This window comes from Capricornis sumatraensis, chromosome 7 (genome assembly GCF_032405125.1).
Source record: "Capricornis sumatraensis isolate serow.1 chromosome 7, serow.2, whole genome shotgun sequence".
Taxonomy (NCBI): domain Eukaryota; kingdom Metazoa; phylum Chordata; class Mammalia; order Artiodactyla; family Bovidae; genus Capricornis; species Capricornis sumatraensis.
This window is the reverse complement of record NC_091075.1, coordinates 18,246,108-18,265,646: the sequence shown is the minus strand read 5'-3', so window position 1 is coordinate 18,265,646 and position 19,539 is coordinate 18,246,108. Positions and strand designations below refer to the sequence as shown.

At 38.3% G+C, this 19,539-nt stretch overlaps 1 protein-coding gene and 1 non-coding gene across 2 annotated transcripts; one reads left to right on the top strand and one right to left on the bottom strand.

The window, feature by feature from the left end:
• Positions 1–1,765: 1,765 nt before the first annotated feature.
• On the top strand, positions 1,766–19,003 carry LRIT3 (leucine rich repeat, Ig-like and transmembrane domains 3). Its single transcript, XM_068974777.1, has 4 exons — positions 1,766–1,881; positions 4,539–5,011; positions 16,679–16,984; positions 17,901–19,003. Exons 1-4 carry the CDS (start codon positions 1,766–1,768, stop codon positions 19,001–19,003), a joined length of 1,998 nt encoding a protein of 665 aa, XP_068830878.1.
• Positions 13,541–13,612, bottom strand: TRNAC-ACA (transfer RNA cysteine (anticodon ACA)). Its single transcript has one exon. It is a non-coding gene; the product is annotated as a tRNA-Cys (tRNA).
• Positions 19,004–19,539: the final 536 nt, after the last annotated feature.

The following is a 19,539-nucleotide window of genomic DNA, read 5'->3' as shown; positions in this document are numbered from 1 at the left end:
TGTTCTGCTTGCCTCTTTCAGATTTTCCACTTAATACATTGGTGTGCCTCATAGGGGCATCTCAGGTACCACTTGCTCTAGGAAGCCTTTCCCCACCAATACTGTTGGGTCTGCTGATCTCTTGTGCTTCTTCCAAGTATATTCTGTGCCTCTCTTTGTCATGTGATTCCTTTTGTGTAGTGATCATGTCTTATCCATCTTTCTACCCCTCAGTTCAGTTCAGTCGGTCAGTTGTGTCTGACTCTTTGCAACCACATGAACTGCAGCACACCAGGCCTCCCTGTCCATCACCAACTCCTGGAGTTTATTCAAACTCATGTCCATTGAGTTGGTGATGCCATCCAACCATCTCATCCTCTGTCGTCCCTTTCTCCTCTCACTTTCAATCATTCCCAGCCTCAGGGTCTTTCCAGATAAGTTGGTTCTTTGCATCAGGTGGCCAAAGTATTGGAGTTTCAGCTTCAGCATCAGTCCTTCCAATGAATATTCAGGACTGATTTCCTTTAGGATGGCCTGGTTGATCTCCTTACAGTCCAAGGGACTCTCAAGAATCTTCTCCAACACCACAGTTCAAAAGCATCAATTCTACCCTTAGGACTTAGTTTAGTGCTTGTACATAGTACAAAGCACTGAATTCTTTAAATGCTCAGTAAATACTGAATGAGCAAATGAATTGTGCAGATTCTTAATCTTTGCAATATTTTATTTTGAGAAAATTCATTTGATGTTGCTGTTTCTGTATGTGTATTATTAGTTTTAAATAGTGTTTTCCATAATCTTATTTTTATGAAATTAATTTTCTTAAAAAAATTTTTTTTGATTTAAAGATGATGAATAGAACCATGTCAAAAGAAAATTAAGTGCCTTATATATTTATCACCTAAATCCTTGACTGACCATTCCATTCCATGTTATGGGTATGGAATTAGTTTTTTAAATATTTAATTTTTTTTAGACAGAGCCTAATATATGCTAGCAGACAGGAGAATTGAGCTTCAGATAATGTTTGATTGCTCATAACTTGGGAAGTTTGCTTGGAGCAAAATATGTTCTAGAATAAAGATAATAACCTTCACTGAAAAATGTGTTGATCATGAGCCTGCACTGCATAGTGAGGACCTGGGAGCATTGCAGGATGCTCTCTTACCAGAGTCTCAGTGCTGCTGTGACAGTGGTGAATTCAAGCATTTTGCCTAAAATACTCTAGGTAGTGGACTTTATTTAGTTTGCTTTTGGGGGCTAAGTAGAATGTGGCAATATTGATTAAATCAATTTTATGTCATGCACTTCTATCTTTAAAGCTAAATTTTATAAAACTGAATATTATGCATGCTGGTAGAAAGCAAAAAGTAAAATTTATAATGTTTAACATGCAAGTAATCTACAGTGTTTTCTAACATCTGATAAGACACTGAAGTATTTTGAACATTATGTGTTTCTTCAAGGTATAGTAGCAATACATCTAAGGAAAAGGGATTTGATAGGCATTTCCTGGCAAATTTAGATATGAGAAACTATTGAAATTTTCTTGACACTTGTTTGATTTTTACTTCTCTTAGAATGTGTTATTTTGCTGAAACCAGTTTCAAAGTCTAGGCAGATTGATCCCCTGCAAGCTACACTTGAAGGTTAAGTAACTACAGATCTCAGCTAATCCTGTGTAATCTGCTGTTACTAAATGGCCATTTGTATTCCTGGAGCACCAGTTTCTGAATGCTTAGGATTTGGTTTTTACCTTTTGTCCAAATAACCTCTAAAAGGAGCCATGCATCTCTTTGCAAGTCTGTGTATTGCACTTAGCTTATTGGAGAGAGTGAGCTGTTTATGTCCTTCACAGTGCACCTGTGATTATCACGGCAGAAATGATGGCCTGGGATCAAGGTAGGCTTCTCTCCTTGCTACTCAGTGTTCTGATTCGGAGGAAAAGGACTCAAACCAGATGGCTTTGTTTTGAAAGCAGTTGACTGCTCAGAAATCAGAGAGGAGGCTTAATTTAGATAAGCTTTAATGTAATTGTGTTAATCCTGGTTGCCTACTCCATTGTTTTCACTTCGATCAGTTTAACTCCTTCAAAGCCCCTCAAATTATTTGAAACTCTCAAACACATTGTGTTACTAAAATATTCATTGCACTTGTATTCACACAGTGAACCTGGCAGGAGGTCAAACCACTGAAATTTGTGTGGCCAGTTCAACCTGTTTATAGAAAGCAAAAGTGGGCAGGTCTGATCAGAATGTGTGTGACATGCCCAGATCATTTGCTTCCAGGGTTTTCCCTTTCATTTTGAGGATTATTTATGCCAACTGAATAGACTTTAGGAAGTAGGAAGGACGATCACATGAGTGAAATTAGAGATGTTCATAATAAGAATTTTTCATTTTAAGATGTTAGAATTTGAAAGAAATGGGTCAACCTTTTGTGTTGGACAGTGGGACCTTGCAGAAGTTCCTTAACTTCTATGTTTCTTTAATATATGCTTGTGAAGTGAGAACAAGTGTTTATTTATAATATGCATGAGTCCTTTCAGATAGAAGTTAAATACAAAACAGAACTCTTATTGGCTAAAAACAGTAAACTTTTTTTGAGAGAGAGAATTTTTAGTAACAAAGTCAGATTTTTTGTGTGACTCAGTTGAAGTGAACAGTGAGCCTCAAAGTAATTTGTTAAAAGAATCACTCAATTTATGTCTTACAAATTTATACAAATAACTAATAATTGACATATTTTTGTATAATTTTTCATGTTATTGTATAAAATTTACTAACTCCTGGTATCTGAGATAATCACTCAAGGTGGTTAAAGACAGAAGAATGTAACAATTTAAGACCTACTTGGCAAAAGATATACTGCAGTTATGACTCAGATCAGACCTTTCAGAAAACAGTCACAGAAGTGTTTCCATCTTCATGGTGGCCCCATTATTGATGCATTTTATAAAAATCATAGCATGTTATACCTGACAAGAACTCCAGAAATAATCGTTTGACCACTGTAATTTTTTAAATGAATAAATCATATACAGACGAAATGGCTTGTCCGAGATCACAGTGTTGAGTTGTTGCAGTGACTGGCTGACAGAGAGACTAGGTCTTTTAGCTTCCAATTAAGGCTTTATCCAATACAGTGCACTGGAATGGTAACTTAATGAGGAGAAGCTGGATCATTCTGGTATAAAGCACACTGAAATTTGTGATTCAGAATAGAGATGAAGAGGTACACCTAGAGAATTCCAATGATGCACAGGCACTTCCCCTAAAGAGAGAAGATGAGGCAGCCAGCACATTGCTTTTCTTTACATCATGGCCTGGCTTTAAAAATTCACTGATTTAATGTGATGTGTTTTACTGAATGGCTGTTTTATTGACTGTTTACTACTTGTGTAATGTATCATAATTCAGATGATGCTTTATGTTAATCATTTTCAGCAATCTGGTAGAGCTGAATATATAATGGAAGATAAATAGGTCTTTTTTTTCAGGTTTAAATGAATCTAAATTTTCTGATTTTTCATACTTTACATACACCCACACATGGACAGGCTTGTTTTCCTATGCCTGTTTTTCTACATGCCACAAACAAGATCATGATGTCATTTGCGCAAGGTCACTTGAATTGTGAGCGGTAAAAAAAAAAAAAAATCTTGCAGTTAGTTGGTTTATTTCTTAGGCTGAAAACAATGCATTGGTCGCACTGTTAAAACAGAGCTTAATTTTGTTCATCCAATATGAACACTTGCCTTTTCTTTCCTCCCTTCCCTCCTTTCTTTCTTCCTTTCTCTTGTGCTCATCTTCATAAGGATCAATTTATAACTTCAGTAGGGGATTCTTTTAAAATGGGGCATTTCCTAAAGAAGTTTAGAGTGTACACTTTGGAGCTGGACAGATGTGGGTTTGAAAGATGGTTGTGTAAACCACTAGCTCTGTGATCCTGGGAAGTTACCTAATGTTGATGGGCCTCAGTTATTTTATCTATAAAAATGAGATTGATGATAATAATAGCAAACACCTATTGAGTGCTTGTTAGCAAACACCTATTGAGTGCCAAGAAGGTGTAAACTTTTCCATCCATTTCAATTAGTCACCATAAGAGTACCATGTGGGAAGATGAGTTGAGACTGGTGAAGTGGCTTCCCATGGCCACGATGTTAGAGCTTAGAGTCAAACCAAGACCAGACTGACTCTAGAGCTGGTACCTTTACCTATTCCCTAATATCAGTTCATAGGGATGTTGTGATGATTAAAAAGGGGTGCAATGTGATGTATATTGCACATGCCTGACACATAAAAGGCTCAGGTTGAGTCACATGAAATTAATGATATTTGATGGTTTTGAATGTGCAAAAATGGCCATTTCATATGGTTCAACCTAGAAGAAGGTGATGAGGATGACAAATTATTACTGAGCATTAAGCTAGGCTGAATGGATACTTCGTGCAAACCAGTAGGGAATGAAAAATTCAATGCATATTTCAAATAAGTATTACTTTTTTCAAATGCATCTCAGAAAACAGATTTCCTTCCATTGCTTTGTGACACTAGGGTGGTGCTATGTAATGACCTTGATATGAATGAAGTACCTACAAACTTTCCCGTGGACACTGTGAAACTTCGCATAGAAAAGACCGTTATCCGTAGGATCCCCGCCGAGGCCTTCTACTACCTGGCGGAGCTCCAGTACCTCTGGCTGACTTACAATTCTGTGGCCAGCCTTGACATCAGCAGCTTTTACAACTTAAAGCATCTACATGAGTTGCGTTTAGATGGAAATTCTCTGACGGCTTTCCCTTGGACATCTCTGAGGGACATGCCCCGTCTGAGGACCCTGGATTTGCACAATAACAGAATAACCAGTGTGCCAAAGGAGGCAGTCAGGTACCTGAAGAACCTCGCCTACTTGGATTTATCAGGCAACAGATTAACCACACTGCCACCAGATTTCCTGGAAAGCTGGTCCCACTTAGGGACAGCATCATCCAGAAGCCTGGACCTTCCACCAAGAAGAATTATTCTCGGTAAGCTCACAGCCCCTGGGCTTTTCAGGTCCAGTTTGCTCTGTGTACCTTCTTCAGTTGTCCAGTATTTTTGCATCTATTGGATCTGGTGTTTTACTCTGTACTTGCACTTTTGATGGAGTAGTACCTTTATCATTTGACTGAGGTCAGTTTACCGGCCTGCCCTGTGTAAGTTATAATGACTCTTTTTGTGTCTGTATATGTGCACACCATGTGTGTATGTGTATAAGCACGAATGCATCCATGTTTGTGGAATGAGGGCAGCAGGTGTCTGTGTGTGCATGTGAGGGGAGGGAAAGAAACTTGCCTCATAAACTGAGAGACAAATGCTGCTCTTAGAGAACCTGGAAAAGAAGGACAAAATCTATCAACCCACTCTGATTCTCACGAGCACATCAGTGCTCCATACTCTGCCACAACTGACGTTTTGCTCTGGTCTCTTTTCAGCCCTTTATCAGGGTCTTCAGGAGGGAGGGAAGAGCATCTGCATCTTTATTAAGTAGCAGTGGTTTAGTTGGTTAGGAAGTATAGCTTCCAGATGTGTGTGTATATATGTGAGTCACTCAGTTGTGTCCAACTTGTTGTGACCCCATGGACTGTAGCCCACCAGGCTCCTTTGTCCATGGGATTCTCCAGGCAAGAATACTGAGTGGGTATCCATTCCCTTCCCAGGGGATCTTCCCGACCCTGGGTTCGAAGCCAGGTCTCCTGCATTGCAGGCAGGTTGTTTACCATCTGAGCGAACAGGAAAGCCCTGTAGCCTCCATATATTCTTAATTAAAACACAAATAAACAAACTAGTCTAAACACCAGTTATTTTACTGACCCTAGATGGGTCTCCTAATGGATTTAATCTGTTAGTTTAGCTGTGTTCAATCTTGTGTATTTTGATCCTGAATTTGTTTAGATTCTATGGATATTTATCTTGGATTCTTATCACGTAAGCTCCTTCTAGCAAGCTCTTCTCTTTTTGTTTGTCTTCCTACAGTGCTTTGCACAGTGCTCTCCTGAATGCCCAGTAAATGTGACTGCCCAGTTGAAGTCAGTGAAATGAGACCCTTCTCAACAGTATCTGTGGGCAGTGAGGCCTTTTCCCACTTTTGTATGAGACACAGACCTGAAGCTTTGACAAAGCAATTTGATTTGCTAAAGTGTCTGCCTGCAGTGCAGGAGACCCGGGTTCGATCACTGGGTCCAGAAGATCCCCTGGAGAAGGAAATGGCAACCCACTCCAGTACTCTTGCCTGGAAAATCCCATGGTCGGAGGAGCCTCGTAGGCTACAATCCATGGGGTCACAAAGAGTCGGACATGATTGAGCGATGACACATGTTTTGTTCATCCCATAAGGCTTTTTTTGAATTGCACAAGATATGTTCGTCATGGCTGCAGAAGAAGTTTTAATTCTCAGAAAAAAGAAAATTTAAATGTTTGGTCATTGAAATGACTTATAAGACTTTGGAATGAGAAGCAACTGGGTGCTAAGAAATTGTGCCAGAAATTTCTACTGACCAAAATCACTTGCTAAATATTTTCTGAAATAAAGTATAAATGAAAGATAAATTTGATATTTTTTATAGAAAGGAAAGTACTATGTATTTTATAATAATTGTAAATGGAGTATAACCTTTAAAAATTTTGAATCACTATATCGTACACCTATATCATATATTGTATCTCAACTACACTTCAATAAAAAGTGTTTTAATTGGAAAAAAAATAAATACTGTGACAGCACTTAAATGGCTTAGCATTACTTTTGTTGAAATGTATACGCATTTTAGTGCTTATGAAACTAAAAATATTTTCTCCATAAGAACCAAAGAGAGAAAAAGTCACAAAATTTTTCTTGCACAGCTGTTTCATGTTTTGACCAGTATCTATCCTTCAGACATTTTTGTTTATATAATAAGAGAAACATTTTAGGGTGGTTAGAGAAAAAAAATTAGTTTAATTTAGCAATAGTTGTGGAGTCCTTAAATATTAATAAATATACTGTGATAGCCATGCAAAACCATACTGTAGTACTTAATTACTTTATTCTAGTGACTAATTTGATTCTTATGAGTAACACTAATGGCTAGAAATTTTCATAACTTAAAATTCCATAGCATAGGAGTTTTATTTTGCTATGTATTTTTAAAAGTTTCTTTGAATCCAGTTCCTAATTCTAATAATATTACTCAATGGAGATATAGACTAGAAAATAAAATCAAATTACTAAATGGCTACTAATAGCTCTCTAATGATTAGTTGCTAATGTTAATATGAAGAAATAATTTTATAGAATATTAATATTTTCCTTTTGCTTTCCTTGCCTTTTGAGTCGGATCCACAAAACATCACTAGACCAAAGTCAGTGAGGTTATCATCTATATTTTCTTCTAGAAATTTTATGGTTTGAAGTCTTATATTCAAGTCTTTAATCCATTTTAAGTTAATTTTTGTGTATAGTGTAAGATAGTGGTCTGCTGCTGCTGCTGCTGCTGCTGCTAAGTCTCTTCAGTCGTATCCGACTCTGTGCGACTCCATAGACGGCAGCCCACCAGGCTCCCCCGTCCCTGGGATTCTCCAGGCAAGAACACTGGAGTGGGTTGCCATTTCCTTCTCCAATGCATGAAAGTGAAAAGTGAAAGTGAAGTCGCTCAGTCGTGTCCGACTCCTAGTGACCCCATGGACTGCAGCCTACCAGGCTCCTCCATCCATGGGATTTTCCAGGCAAGAGTACTGGAGTAGGGTGCCATCGCCTTCTCCGAGGTAGTGGTCTAGTTTCGTTCTTTTTCATGTGGCTGTCCAGCTATCCTCACACCACTTATTGAAGACTGCCCTTTCTCCTTTTCATGTTCTTTATTCCTTTGTTGTAAATTGTCCACGCCTGTGTGGATTTGTTTCTAGGCTTTCAGTTCTGTTCCACTGATCTGTGTGCCTGTTTTTGCACTAGTACTATACTCTTTGATTTTTACAGCTTTGTACTATAATTTGAAGTCAGGAACCATAGTATCTCCAGCTTTTTTCTTTCTCAAGATTATTCTGGCTATTTGGGATCCTCTGTGGTCCGATACAAATTTAAGAATTGTTTGTTGTAGTTCTGTGAACTATGCCATTGAAATTTTGATTAGATAGCATTGGATATATAGATCACTTTGGGTAATATAGTTATTTTGAAAATATTAATTCTTTCAATCTATGAGTACAGTATATCATTCCATTTATTTTCATCATCCTCAATTTCTTTCATTAGTGTCTTATAGTTTTTTGTGTGCAGATTTTCATTTTCTTAGTTAAATTTATTTCCAGGTATTTTATTCTTTTTGTTGCAATTATAAATGGGATTGTTTTCTTAATTTTTCTTTCTGATTGCTGTTGTTAGTGTATAGAAATGCCACAGATTTCTGTATATTGATTTAGTATCATGTGAGTTTATTGAATTCATGGTTCTTTTTTTGGTGTTTTTTTAGTGTTTTCTATATATAGTTTCATGTCATCTGCAAATAGTGACAGTTTTGCTTCTTCCTTTTTAGATACAAGTGCCTTTTTTTTTTCTTTTTCTTTTTTTTTGGCTAGTACTTCCAGTATAGTGTCGAATCAAAGTGGTGAGACTAAGCATCCTTACGTTGTTTCTAATCTTACTCAGCTTTCCATCCTTGAGTATGGTGTTAACTATGAGTTTATCATATATGGCTTTTACCATGTTGAGGTACATACCCTCTACACCCATTTTGTTGAGAGTTTTTTTTTTAATCATAAATGGATTTTGAATTTTGTCAGATGCTTTTTCTGTATCTATTGAGAGGATCATGTGTTTCATCCTTCAATTTGCTAAATGATGTTACACTGATTAAATTGTGGATGTTAAACCATCCTTGCATCCTTGGAATAAATTCCACTTGGTTATGGTATATGATCCTTTTACTGTATTCTGGGATTTGGTTTGCTAATATTTTATTGAGGAACAGTTCAGATTATTTACAAACTTACACAAGAATACTTTTAGTATAACATTAAATTTATGTAATTTTACATGATCATGCAATAATATACGATCATGAGTATTTTACAATTTGCAAAGAAAAAGACTAAAAGTTATACTAATTGATTAACTGTTCTCTTTGACATCTTTCTGCTTTTCTGTATTTTCAAAGTGTTCTGCAGTGATCATGCATTACTTTTTATAATCATAATAATAAGCAACAAAGATATTTTGAAACATGTCCAGTCACATGTGGCAGCTTACCAAAGCCAAGTCATGACTGCTGCATAACAAAATGGGGAAAGAAGTGCTACCCTCTGCAAAGAAAACTTGTTCATGTGTGTGCATCACACACAGAAAACTCAGTTTTCACATCTGGAAAATGGAGATAACAGGATTTACTCCATCTTGCTAATAGAAATGTAATGAGAATGCAGTTTATGTTACAATCTTTTAGAATATAAATCGGACAGTTGCTGAGGCTATGATTTTAGATCAACAACAATCCATAGCAATTGTGACTGAGATGTGAGTATCTTACAAAGAAGGACTTCTCTAGTTTGACTTTTTTTGTTAAACTATCATGTACCAAAGTCTTCCAATTTCATTGTTTAAATATGGTAGTGAGAACCAACTCTAGATTATTTAGAACTCAAGTGCTTAACTGTAGCAATTATATCTTTCCAGGTGCCCTGTAGAATTTACTTTTGTACTATTATAATGGAATACATTCTCTTTTCATTTCTTTTTTATTACCCTATGTTTATTGTTAACAGATTCTGTTTATAATAGTAATAGTAGCTAATACTGATGGATGCTAGGCCAAGCCTAGTTCTTATAATTTATGGATATAACTTCTTCTAGTCTCACATTAACCCCATGATAAGTACTGTAACACTTACCCAGATTCATTTATTCCATAGTGATAGAGGTAGGGTTTGAATACAAACCATTTGGTTGTAGAACCCTTGCTCTTCCCCACTGCTTGGTAATGCAAGGTATGTAGTAATACCAGAGTTATTTTCCTCATATATATTATTTTACTGATCTATTTAAATCAAATATTTATTTAATAAAAAAGAATTTAGGGAGAAGCTTTTCAGTTACTCCATTTCTCTTCCATGTGAATAAAAATATCAACCTAATAAAATTGTCCTCTAATGTAGTTATAAAAATGTAAAGTAGTGTCCTGCAAATAAGCATTTAAATTAACTATGAAACTAGACTGATGTGCAGTACAGGTAAATTTCCATGACCTCTTTCTCAAGAATAAGGAAATATTTACACAGGCAAAGTCTGTAAGGCCTAACACTGTTTATCTTGGAGGAAAAACTCGGTAGTAGAAGAGTATAAATTGCTTTTTTGTGTCCTTCTTATGGGAACCTAAAGTTGCTTAGTTGTAAAGGGCTCTTCTATTCAGAATGGCTTCCTTGGTGGCTCAGGATTAAAGAAGCCGCCTGCCAATGCAGGAGATGGTTTTGATCCCGGGGTCGGGAAAATCCCCTGGAGAAGGACATGGCAACCCACTCCAGTGTTTTTGCCTGGGAAACCCCATGGACAGAGGAGTCTGGTGGGATACAGTCTATGCAGTCATAAAAGAGTCAGACACGATTTAGCAACTAAACAACAAAAAATTCAGAATGGAGTTTGCCAAAGGGCAGTGGTGGCCCTGAGTATTCCCACAGAATTCTGTAAAATGGCGTTAATTTAGTCCGACAAATACTTCTGATTCTCTATTGGCTTACCTGCTCTTTCCTAGGCACAGAGGAGACAAATCCATACAATTAAGGCTTACCCTTTTTCCAGACATTCATCTGAGGACTGCCTGGCAGAGTCTCAGGCTCTAGGACAACCCCATGAGGTGGGTCTGTAATTGTCATCATCTTCTTTTTCCAGCCAGTAAAGAGGCAGAGTTTCAACTTCACAGTCCATCTCCAGAGACATCACTTTTATTTTTTAAACTTTAAAAACAATTTTATTTTTAAAAATTTAATTAAAAAAAGTTTTTTGGCTGCACCGTATGGCTTATGGGATCTCAGTTCCCTGACCAGTGATTGAGCCCAGGCCATGGCAGTGAAAGCTGGGAATCCTAACCACTAGGCGATCAGGGAACTCCTTAAACTATTTTTTAATTTGAGGAATTGAGATATCATATGCATACCGTGAATCTTATGTACAATTTAGCAAATGATGGTAAACCTATACCTGCACAAAACACACACCCTCATCAAGATACAGAGCATTTCCATCACCCTGGAAAGTTTCCCTGTGCCCTGTCTCATCAGTCTTCCCCCACCCCAGAGAACTACTACTTTTATTTCTATGACCATAAATTAATTTTGCCTATTCTATAATTTCATTTGAGGTGCTTTTGTGCTTGGCTTCTTACACTCAACATTATATATTTTTTTGAGATTCAACCATGTCATTGCACATGTTTGTAGTTTCTTATTGCTCACTCTATTCAATTGTAGAAGTGTACCAGTTATTCATCTTTTGTCCTGTTGTTGGACAGATGGACTGTTTCCAGTTTTTAGCTTTATTATGAATTAAGCTGCTATTAACATTTTTTGTGCAAAGTTTTAGTGGCTATGTTCTCATTTCTCTAGGATAAATCCCTAGGATTGAAATTGTTAAGTCACAGGATAAGCTTTATTATGAATTAAGCTGCTATTAACATTTTTGTGCAAAGTTTTTGTGGCTATGTTCTCATTTCTCTAGGATAAACTCCTAGGATTGAAATTGTTAAATCATAGGATGGCTAGATATATAACTTTTTAAGAAAGAAACTGCCAGTTTTCCAGAGGTTGTACTGTTCTACACCTCCATTAGCACGGTCTGTTCCACATCCTCAGCAGCACTTGACATTGTCAGTCTTTATTATTTTTGTTATTCTTGGGAATGGTTATGTCAGGGGAGTGGTATTATATTGTCATTTTAGTTTGCATTTCCCTGATGAGTAATGATATTGACCATTTACATTTACTTATTGACCATTGGTATATTTATAATTTTTAATGTTTATCTTTTTATTACTGAGTATAAGTCTTCATTAATTATATGTATTGTGAATATTTTCTCAAGTCTGTGACTTGTCTATTGATTTTCTTCATGATGTCTTTTTAAAAAAAATTTTCTTCATGATGTCTTTTGTAAGAAAGCTTAAAATTTTGATGACATCTGATTTATCAGTTTTTCCTTTTATTGTTAGTGATGTCTGTGTACCATCTAAGAAATATTTGCATATCTACAGGTCAGAGGAAGCCCCCTTGTGGCTCAGATGGTAAAGTGTCTGCCTGCAATGCAGCAGACCCAGGTTCGATCCCTGGGTTAGGAAGATCCCCTGGAGAAGGAAATGGCAACCCACTCTAGTAATCTTGCCTGGAAAATCCCATGGATAGAGGAGCTTGGCAGGTACAGTCCATGGGGTCACAAAGAGTTGGACACGACTAAGTGACTTCACTTTCACTTTCACAGGTCATAGAGATAGACTTTCTTTGTAGTTTTAACTGTTATATTCAGTTTTTAGCTTTATATTCTTAGTTTTTATGCTTATAACTATGACCCAGCTCAAGACAGTTTTTGAGTATAGTGTGAGGTAGGGGTTAAGGTCTATTTGTTCCCAAATAGATGTCCAGGAGTTCTAGCACTATTTGTTAAAAAGGCTTTATGTTTTGAATTGTTAAGGAAAACTGCCTCCACAAAGTTGACTAAGGCATGATTTTGCCTTCAAGAGCTTATAGTCTATAGAATAGCTTTTGTACTGGAATTTATTGCTGACTTTTCATAAAGAATAGCATATCCAACTACTGTGATGCACAAAAAACATTATCCTTTGAGAAATGGAACAAGGCAAAATTCATTTACCCCTATCCAAGAGTAGTTTAAAATTAATTAATGCAAATTACTGGTTGTGGTTGGCACTTTGCCAAGGAATGCAGTATGAGTAATAGTTTAACTTTCAGTGAGTTCTTGTAGCTTCATCCCCAGAAGAAAAAAACATTGAATGTGTTCAGCTCTAGATTACTATTATTATTAAAGCTTTAAAAGTTGTACCCTTAACTTTAGATGTTCATAGCATGAATAAATATTTTATTTTTGAGGGATTTAAAAATAAACACATAGCTTTTAGATGTAATCCTTTGGATTAATTTTTACAGAATTTTGTTTTACCATTAACACTTTTTTTTTTTTTAACAGTTTCAAAGTATAAATGAAACTCAATTTTATAGCTCTTGATCTTTCCCTATATAGACAGTTATGCTGCAAATATTGCTGTTTTAACACTTGTTATTTGTAGATGACAGCACTTACAGCTGCCACCCATACTCTAGATGCTTTTAGGTGGCAAAGAGATAAGTGAGTTATGGTGGAAGAAGCATTAGACTAGGAGGCTCAAACACCTAGGACTTGGGACCCTAAGTGAAAGTGAAAGTGAAGTCACTCAGTCATGTCCGACTCTTTGCAACCCCATAGCCTGTAGCTTACCAGGTTTCTCGGTCCATGGGATTTTCCAGGCAAGAATACTGGAGTGGGTTATCATTTCCTTCTCCAGGAGATCTTCCCCAGCCAGGGATTGAACCCGGGTCTCCCGCATTGTAGGCAGACGCTTTACCGTCTGAGCCACCAGGGAGACTCTAAGATACTTACAATGTCAAGGCAATAATTTCTTTGTGCCTTAATGTCTTCTGGTATGAAATAGGAAGAATCATACTAGCTTCCTGAGGTCAGTATAAGACATATATACGGTTGTTAAGAATGAGAACTTTAAGATCAGGATAGTGAAAGTGAAAGTTGTTCACTGACTCTTTGCGACCCCATGGCCTATACAGTCATGGAATTCTCCAAGCCAGAATACTGGAGTGGGTAGCCATACCCTTCTCCAGGGGATCTTCCTGACCGAGGGATCCAACGCAGGTCTCCTGCATTGCAGGCAGATTCTTTACCAGCTGAGCCGCCAGGGAAGCTCAAGAGTACTGGAGTGGGTAGCCTATCCCTTCTCCAGTGGATCTTCCCGACCCAGGAATCAAACCAGGGTCTCCTGCATGGCAGGTGGATTCTTTACCAGCTGAGCTACCAGGTTACCCTAAAGCAGGGTAAAATGTAGACCCTCTACAATTTTTGATACGTGCAGTATTTGTCTCATAGGAAGCAGCCAATAACTGCTGTTTTGTGTTGTTATTATTTTAGTTTTAACTTTTATGAAAGTATAACTGACTTACAATGTGTTTAATTTCTGCTGTATAGCAAAGTGACTCAGTTATACATGTATCTATTCTTTTCCATATGGTTTTCCACAGGATATTAAATGTAGTTTCCTGCACTGTACAGTAGTACCTTGTTTTCTATCCATCCTATATGTAATAGTTTGTATCTGCTAATCCCAAACTCCCAGTCTTTCCCTCCCCTCCTCCACTCCCCCCTTGACAACCACAAGCCTGTTCTCTATATCTGTAAGTCTGTTTTTGTTATTATTTTATAAAGAAAAAATCTGGCATACAAAGTCAAAGTCTTTTGAAAATATGAGTATTCCACACATATTATATTATATGACAGAATGAATTAGATATTTATTGGCAGGTTGAGTAGAATTTAAATCAGTATTAGAGAACTGATTATAGATTCATGGGACTAAATGTGAGAAGAAGGTTAAGGTAATTCATCCATGAAAGAAAAGAAATTTCTAATATAGAAGATAGTAGAAATAGTAAGCTTTACCAACACTGGCAGAGAAATATGAACCACGCACAAAGTGCTATTATAATAAAAATAGGCATAGAGAGAAATCCGGAATTTATGAATGGTTAAGTCTTCCACCATGGTTAGACTTTTTTAAACTTGTGGTTCTATGTTTTCTTCTTAAAAATCAGTACAAATCCACTCCACAACCACAAATCTCTTTGAGATAAATCTTTTCTAACCTTGGGCTTTTTTTGTAAGGCTGGTATGGGACATCACCCTTAAGATCCTTAAGATTTCTGTCTGACTGAATGCTCTGAAGGCACCATTTTAGATCTTTCTGAGATCCTAGCAACTAATTGTATAGAACCACCCACCTGAATTTGACTTTTGCTCTGAGACCCTTTCTTAATTTGAGAATTTTGGAGAGGGTGGTGTAAGCAGTTTTATTGGGTTTAGCTCCTTTACATTTACCGATTCTTCCTTTAGCTATTGTCTCTTTATATTTTACTATGAGCAGCAAGAAGACACCAGGCAGCAGTGTCAACACCACGTGGAAATCTCCTTAGCTGCTGCTGCTGCTAAGTCACTTCAGTCATGTCCGACTCTGTGTGACCCCATAGACGGCAGCCCACCAGGCTCCCCCGTCCTTAGGATTCTCCAGGCAAGAACTCTGGAGTGGGTTGCCATTCCCTTCTCCAATGCATGAAAGTGAAAAGTAAAAGTGAAGTCGTATCCGATTCTTAGCAACCCCGTGGACTGCAGCCTAACAGCCTCCTCCATCCATGGGATTCTCCAGGCAAGAGTACTGGAGTGGGGTGCCATTGCCTTCTCCATCCTTAGCTAGCACATTCATTTCATTGAGAACATTTTCTATTTTCCGTGTTAACCACCGTGATAGTGTTGCCAAGCTTTCTGCTGCTTCATAACAAGGGTGTGCCCTTTTGTCTACTTTCCAATAATATTTTTCTCACTTTTCTTTACGCTTTCACTGACAGCCTCTTTGAAGGGTACAACACTTTGGCTAACAGTCCTGAAAGCCAAGGCAGATCCTGAAGGCGCTTGCACCTGGAGGCTGTCAGCTAACTGTATTTCCTGCCGCTGATTCTCTCTTGAAGGGGGATTTGAGCAGTGTACCTCCATGGCCACTACATGGGACATTCATGCCAAGCCACGTTCTACCACTTTTTTCCAATCTTGTTACCTAACTTTGCCTATGTCTCACTCTCTGCTTTCGTTACACAGAGGTTGTACTACCTCAAAGTCACACAAAATATTGACATATTTCAGGTTGAGCTAGGTGCCTCTCAGCACCCTATAATAATATTTATAATAATATGAATACTTTCTGGCACTCTAGAAGCTGTCACCATATTTATGACATTCTGTGATACTTGACTTCAGATCTTGACTTTGACACTAATCAGCTACATGACCTTGGTCAGGTTATTTGGTTTCTCTGTGAATCAGCTTCTTCATTTTTAAAATGGGGGAAACAATATTCTTTTCATAGAACTGTAGGGATTAAATCAAATAATAACAGGTAAGTGCTTGGAACAGAGTCTAGTATATAATAAATGTTCAATAACTATTAGCTATGATCATTAAAGGATTTCCAGGTGGCTCAATGGTAAAGAGTCTGCCTGCAATGCAGGAAACCCAAGTTTGACCCCTGGGTTGGGAAGATCCCCTGGAGAAGGAAATGGCAACCCACTCCAGTATTCTTGCGAGAAAGTCTGATGGACAGAGGAGGCTGGCGAGTGACAAGTCTGTGGGGTCACAGAGGCGGACACAACTGAGCATGCATGCACACACCCATGATTGTTGATGATTTGAATCGACAGGACACATTGAATTTGGTGGCTGGAGGGCAGGGTAAAACTGACAGAGAGGTGACTCTGACCCCTCAAAGTACTTATGGTTTCAGGGCCAGAGTGCAGAAATGCCATCCCACGAGGCTGTGAGTAGACAGATGTCATCAGGAAAAACTTTATCAACCTTTTCCTCCTTTCTGGTCTAGGTCTGCAGGACAACCCATGGTTCTGTGACTGTCACATTTCCAAAATAATGTCATTGTCAAAAGTCGCTGACCCTGCAATAGTACTTCTTGATCCGATGATGGTGTGTAGTGAACCGGAACGCCTCACGGGGATTTTGTTTCAGCGGGCTGAGCTGGAGCAGTGTCTGAAGCCATCAGTGATGACCTCGGCTACCCAGATCACATCTGCTCTGGGCAGCAATGTCCTGCTGCGGTGTGATGCCACTGGCTACCCCACCCCGCAGCTCACATGGACCAGACCAGATAGTTCACCAGTCAATTATACAGGTATCTTCTTAATTCAGGCCTTTGAAATAAGGTGTTTACAAATGTCTAAACTTAATCTTGTGTTTTTATATGGTTTGAGATTGGCTGGCTATTTCTAATAAAATATTGCTAAGAGTGTTGAATGGAAAAATTTTGGAAGGTACACTTTACTGATTAATATTTTCCTTTGTTTATCTGATTAACCACATAGATGAAATTAGACAATCTGATTTTTTTTTTCTTAGATGGAAAACAATGTGATTCAGCATCTGGGTGGTTGCAGATAGGCCTCTGTCTGTAACTTTCCTCCATCAGAGGAAAATTAAAAAACAACAACAACAAACTCATGGTTTACCAGGTTATCTAAATGAAATAGACTGTGAAAGGAAGGAACAGAAGTTATGACTCCTCCATGCTAGAAAATGATCCATGATGCCTTCTGACCGTGTGGATGGTTGGCATTTTATTACAATGAAAAAATATTTTGAGAAATATTTAAATAATATCGTGATAAACATTTTATAGAATCACAGTAGGTTGAAATTGGAAGGGATATCTGAGATCACTTTGTCTTATCCCCTTATTTAAAAAGTGTGGGAACAGAGGTCCAAAAACTGATGGCTTGTCTAGAATCACATACTATTTAGTGACAAAAGTTTACTACTTAAGGCCAAAGTTTCTTAATTCTCAGCCCTATGTATTTTTAAAATACTATTTCCCATACAAACCTCATGTCACCTGGCATGTCCTAGATTTCCATATAAACCACTTACAGAACCATCACCTGCCTTCAGAGACTTGCAGTGTGCCGCTTCTCTCTTCGCTTATGTGAGAGGTATGCGTGTAGGACCAGAAATTGTTTACTTTTCAGTTGGCATGTTGCTCGAGTCTTTTCTTTCCTTTTTTCTCACAGAGTATGCATTTTTCTTTATTCCAGTAATTCAGGAATCTCCAGGGGAGGGAGTCAGATGGTCCATAATAAGCTTGACGGGCATTTCTTACATGGATGCTGGGGATTACAAATGTAAGGCCAAAAACTTGGCTGGGATGTCAGAAGCTGTGGTCACTGTGACAGTGGCCGGTGATGTCACAGCCACCGTCTCATCAGATGATTCTGAAAGAAGAACTGGGGATCACCCTGAACAAGAGGTCCAGCCGGGATCTAGAGGCCCCGCGCCTCTGCCTGGTTCATCATCGTCCCCCTGGCCTTATTCCTCCTCTTCCACTTTTCCTCCTTCTTCACCTTCATCTCCTCCCTCCACTTCTTCCTTCTCCTTGTCTCCTTTCTTCTCCTCCACTGCTTCTTCAGCTACAACTCCAAGCACTAGAATATCCACGAGCACCACCACGGCTAGCCGACAGTCGCTCAGCCCAGATGGGAAAAGAAGTGCTAAGGCAGAGATGGGTGGCGGGAAGCTTCCCCCAGTGAGTGCAAGTAGAAGAGAAGAGTTGGCACTGTTGGATCGAGCCCTGCGGAGGGAAGCGAATGCCACAATAGAAAACCTCCAGGTGGTCAGCGAAACAGAAGAAAGCGTGATTTTGACATGGGACACCGTTAACACCACCCAGAACTCGGAAGTGACCGTGTTTTATTCCAAATATGGTGAGAAGGACCTGCTGCCGCTTAATGTGAACTCCAGCAAGAACCGAGTCACCATAAATGGCTTGCTGCCTGGTTGGCAGTATATAGCATGTGTCTGTCCAAAGGGAATGCCTCCCCAGAAAGACCAGTGCATCACCTTTTCTACTGACAGAGCTGAAGAAGGAGATTCTCAAGAGTCTTTCCTGATGGTGGTGAGTGGTGCTGCCTGCGTTGCTGTCTTGCCGTTGATTTTTTTCCTGTTGTACAAAGTTTGCAAACTTCAGTGTAAGCCAGACTCCCTCTGGGAAGATGATTTGGCAAAAGAGACTTATATCCAGTTTGAAACGCTGTCCCCCAGGTCTCAAAGTGTAGGGGAACTGTGGACGCGAAGGCCCAGAGCCGAATCAGAAAAACTGCTGCTTTGCTCTAGGTCAAGTGTGGAGTCTCCTGACTATTAAAAGTGAGGGTTCTGGATCGGAGTATTATTGCTAAGGTTTTACAGCTCAGGCACATGTGAGCTCCACAGAATTTCTTTCACAAAATTAAGGATCTAGGGGTATAGTTGACCCTCTGTTTGGATGACTTTTGGACGCTTTTCACATCCTTTATGAAAAAAATCACAGATGGAGTGGTTTTAAGTGTGTTTAAAAAAATCATGAGACTTCTGAACTGAAAAGACAAATAATTTTGATTTTTTTTTTTCTGTAGAAAATGTCCATAAAAATCATTTTTAGGGTAGTGCTAAGTCAGTTAATATGTTTTAGGATAATGCTTTAGTTCTTAAAAATAAATTCATGTGAAAATAGTCATAAAAAGTAAACTCTGAATTTTAAAAAGATAGCTTTGGGGGGCAGTGAAGAAAGATTAGTACAACCAGTTAAGCCTTGATGTTCCTTCCTGTTCAAAGTGCTCTATGGCTCTAAGCACTGGTTCAAAGTGCTTGCTGGGCACGTTTGCTGCCATTGCCTGGTAGAGTGGAATAGTACATAATTTT

Bases quoted from the DNA above. Each gene is read 5' to 3' on its own strand.
- LRIT3 (XM_068974777.1), top strand. From the start codon at position 1,766: ATGCATCTCTTTGCAAGTCTGTGTATTGCACTTAGCTTATTGGAGAGA. The intron at 1,882-4,538 runs GTAGGCTTCTCT...TTGTGACACTAG, and splicing joins AATGATGGCCTGGGATCAAG to GGTGGTGCTATGTAATGACC. The intron at 16,985-17,900 runs GTATCTTCTTAA...TCTTTATTCCAG, and splicing joins TTCACCAGTCAATTATACAG to TAATTCAGGAATCTCCAGGG.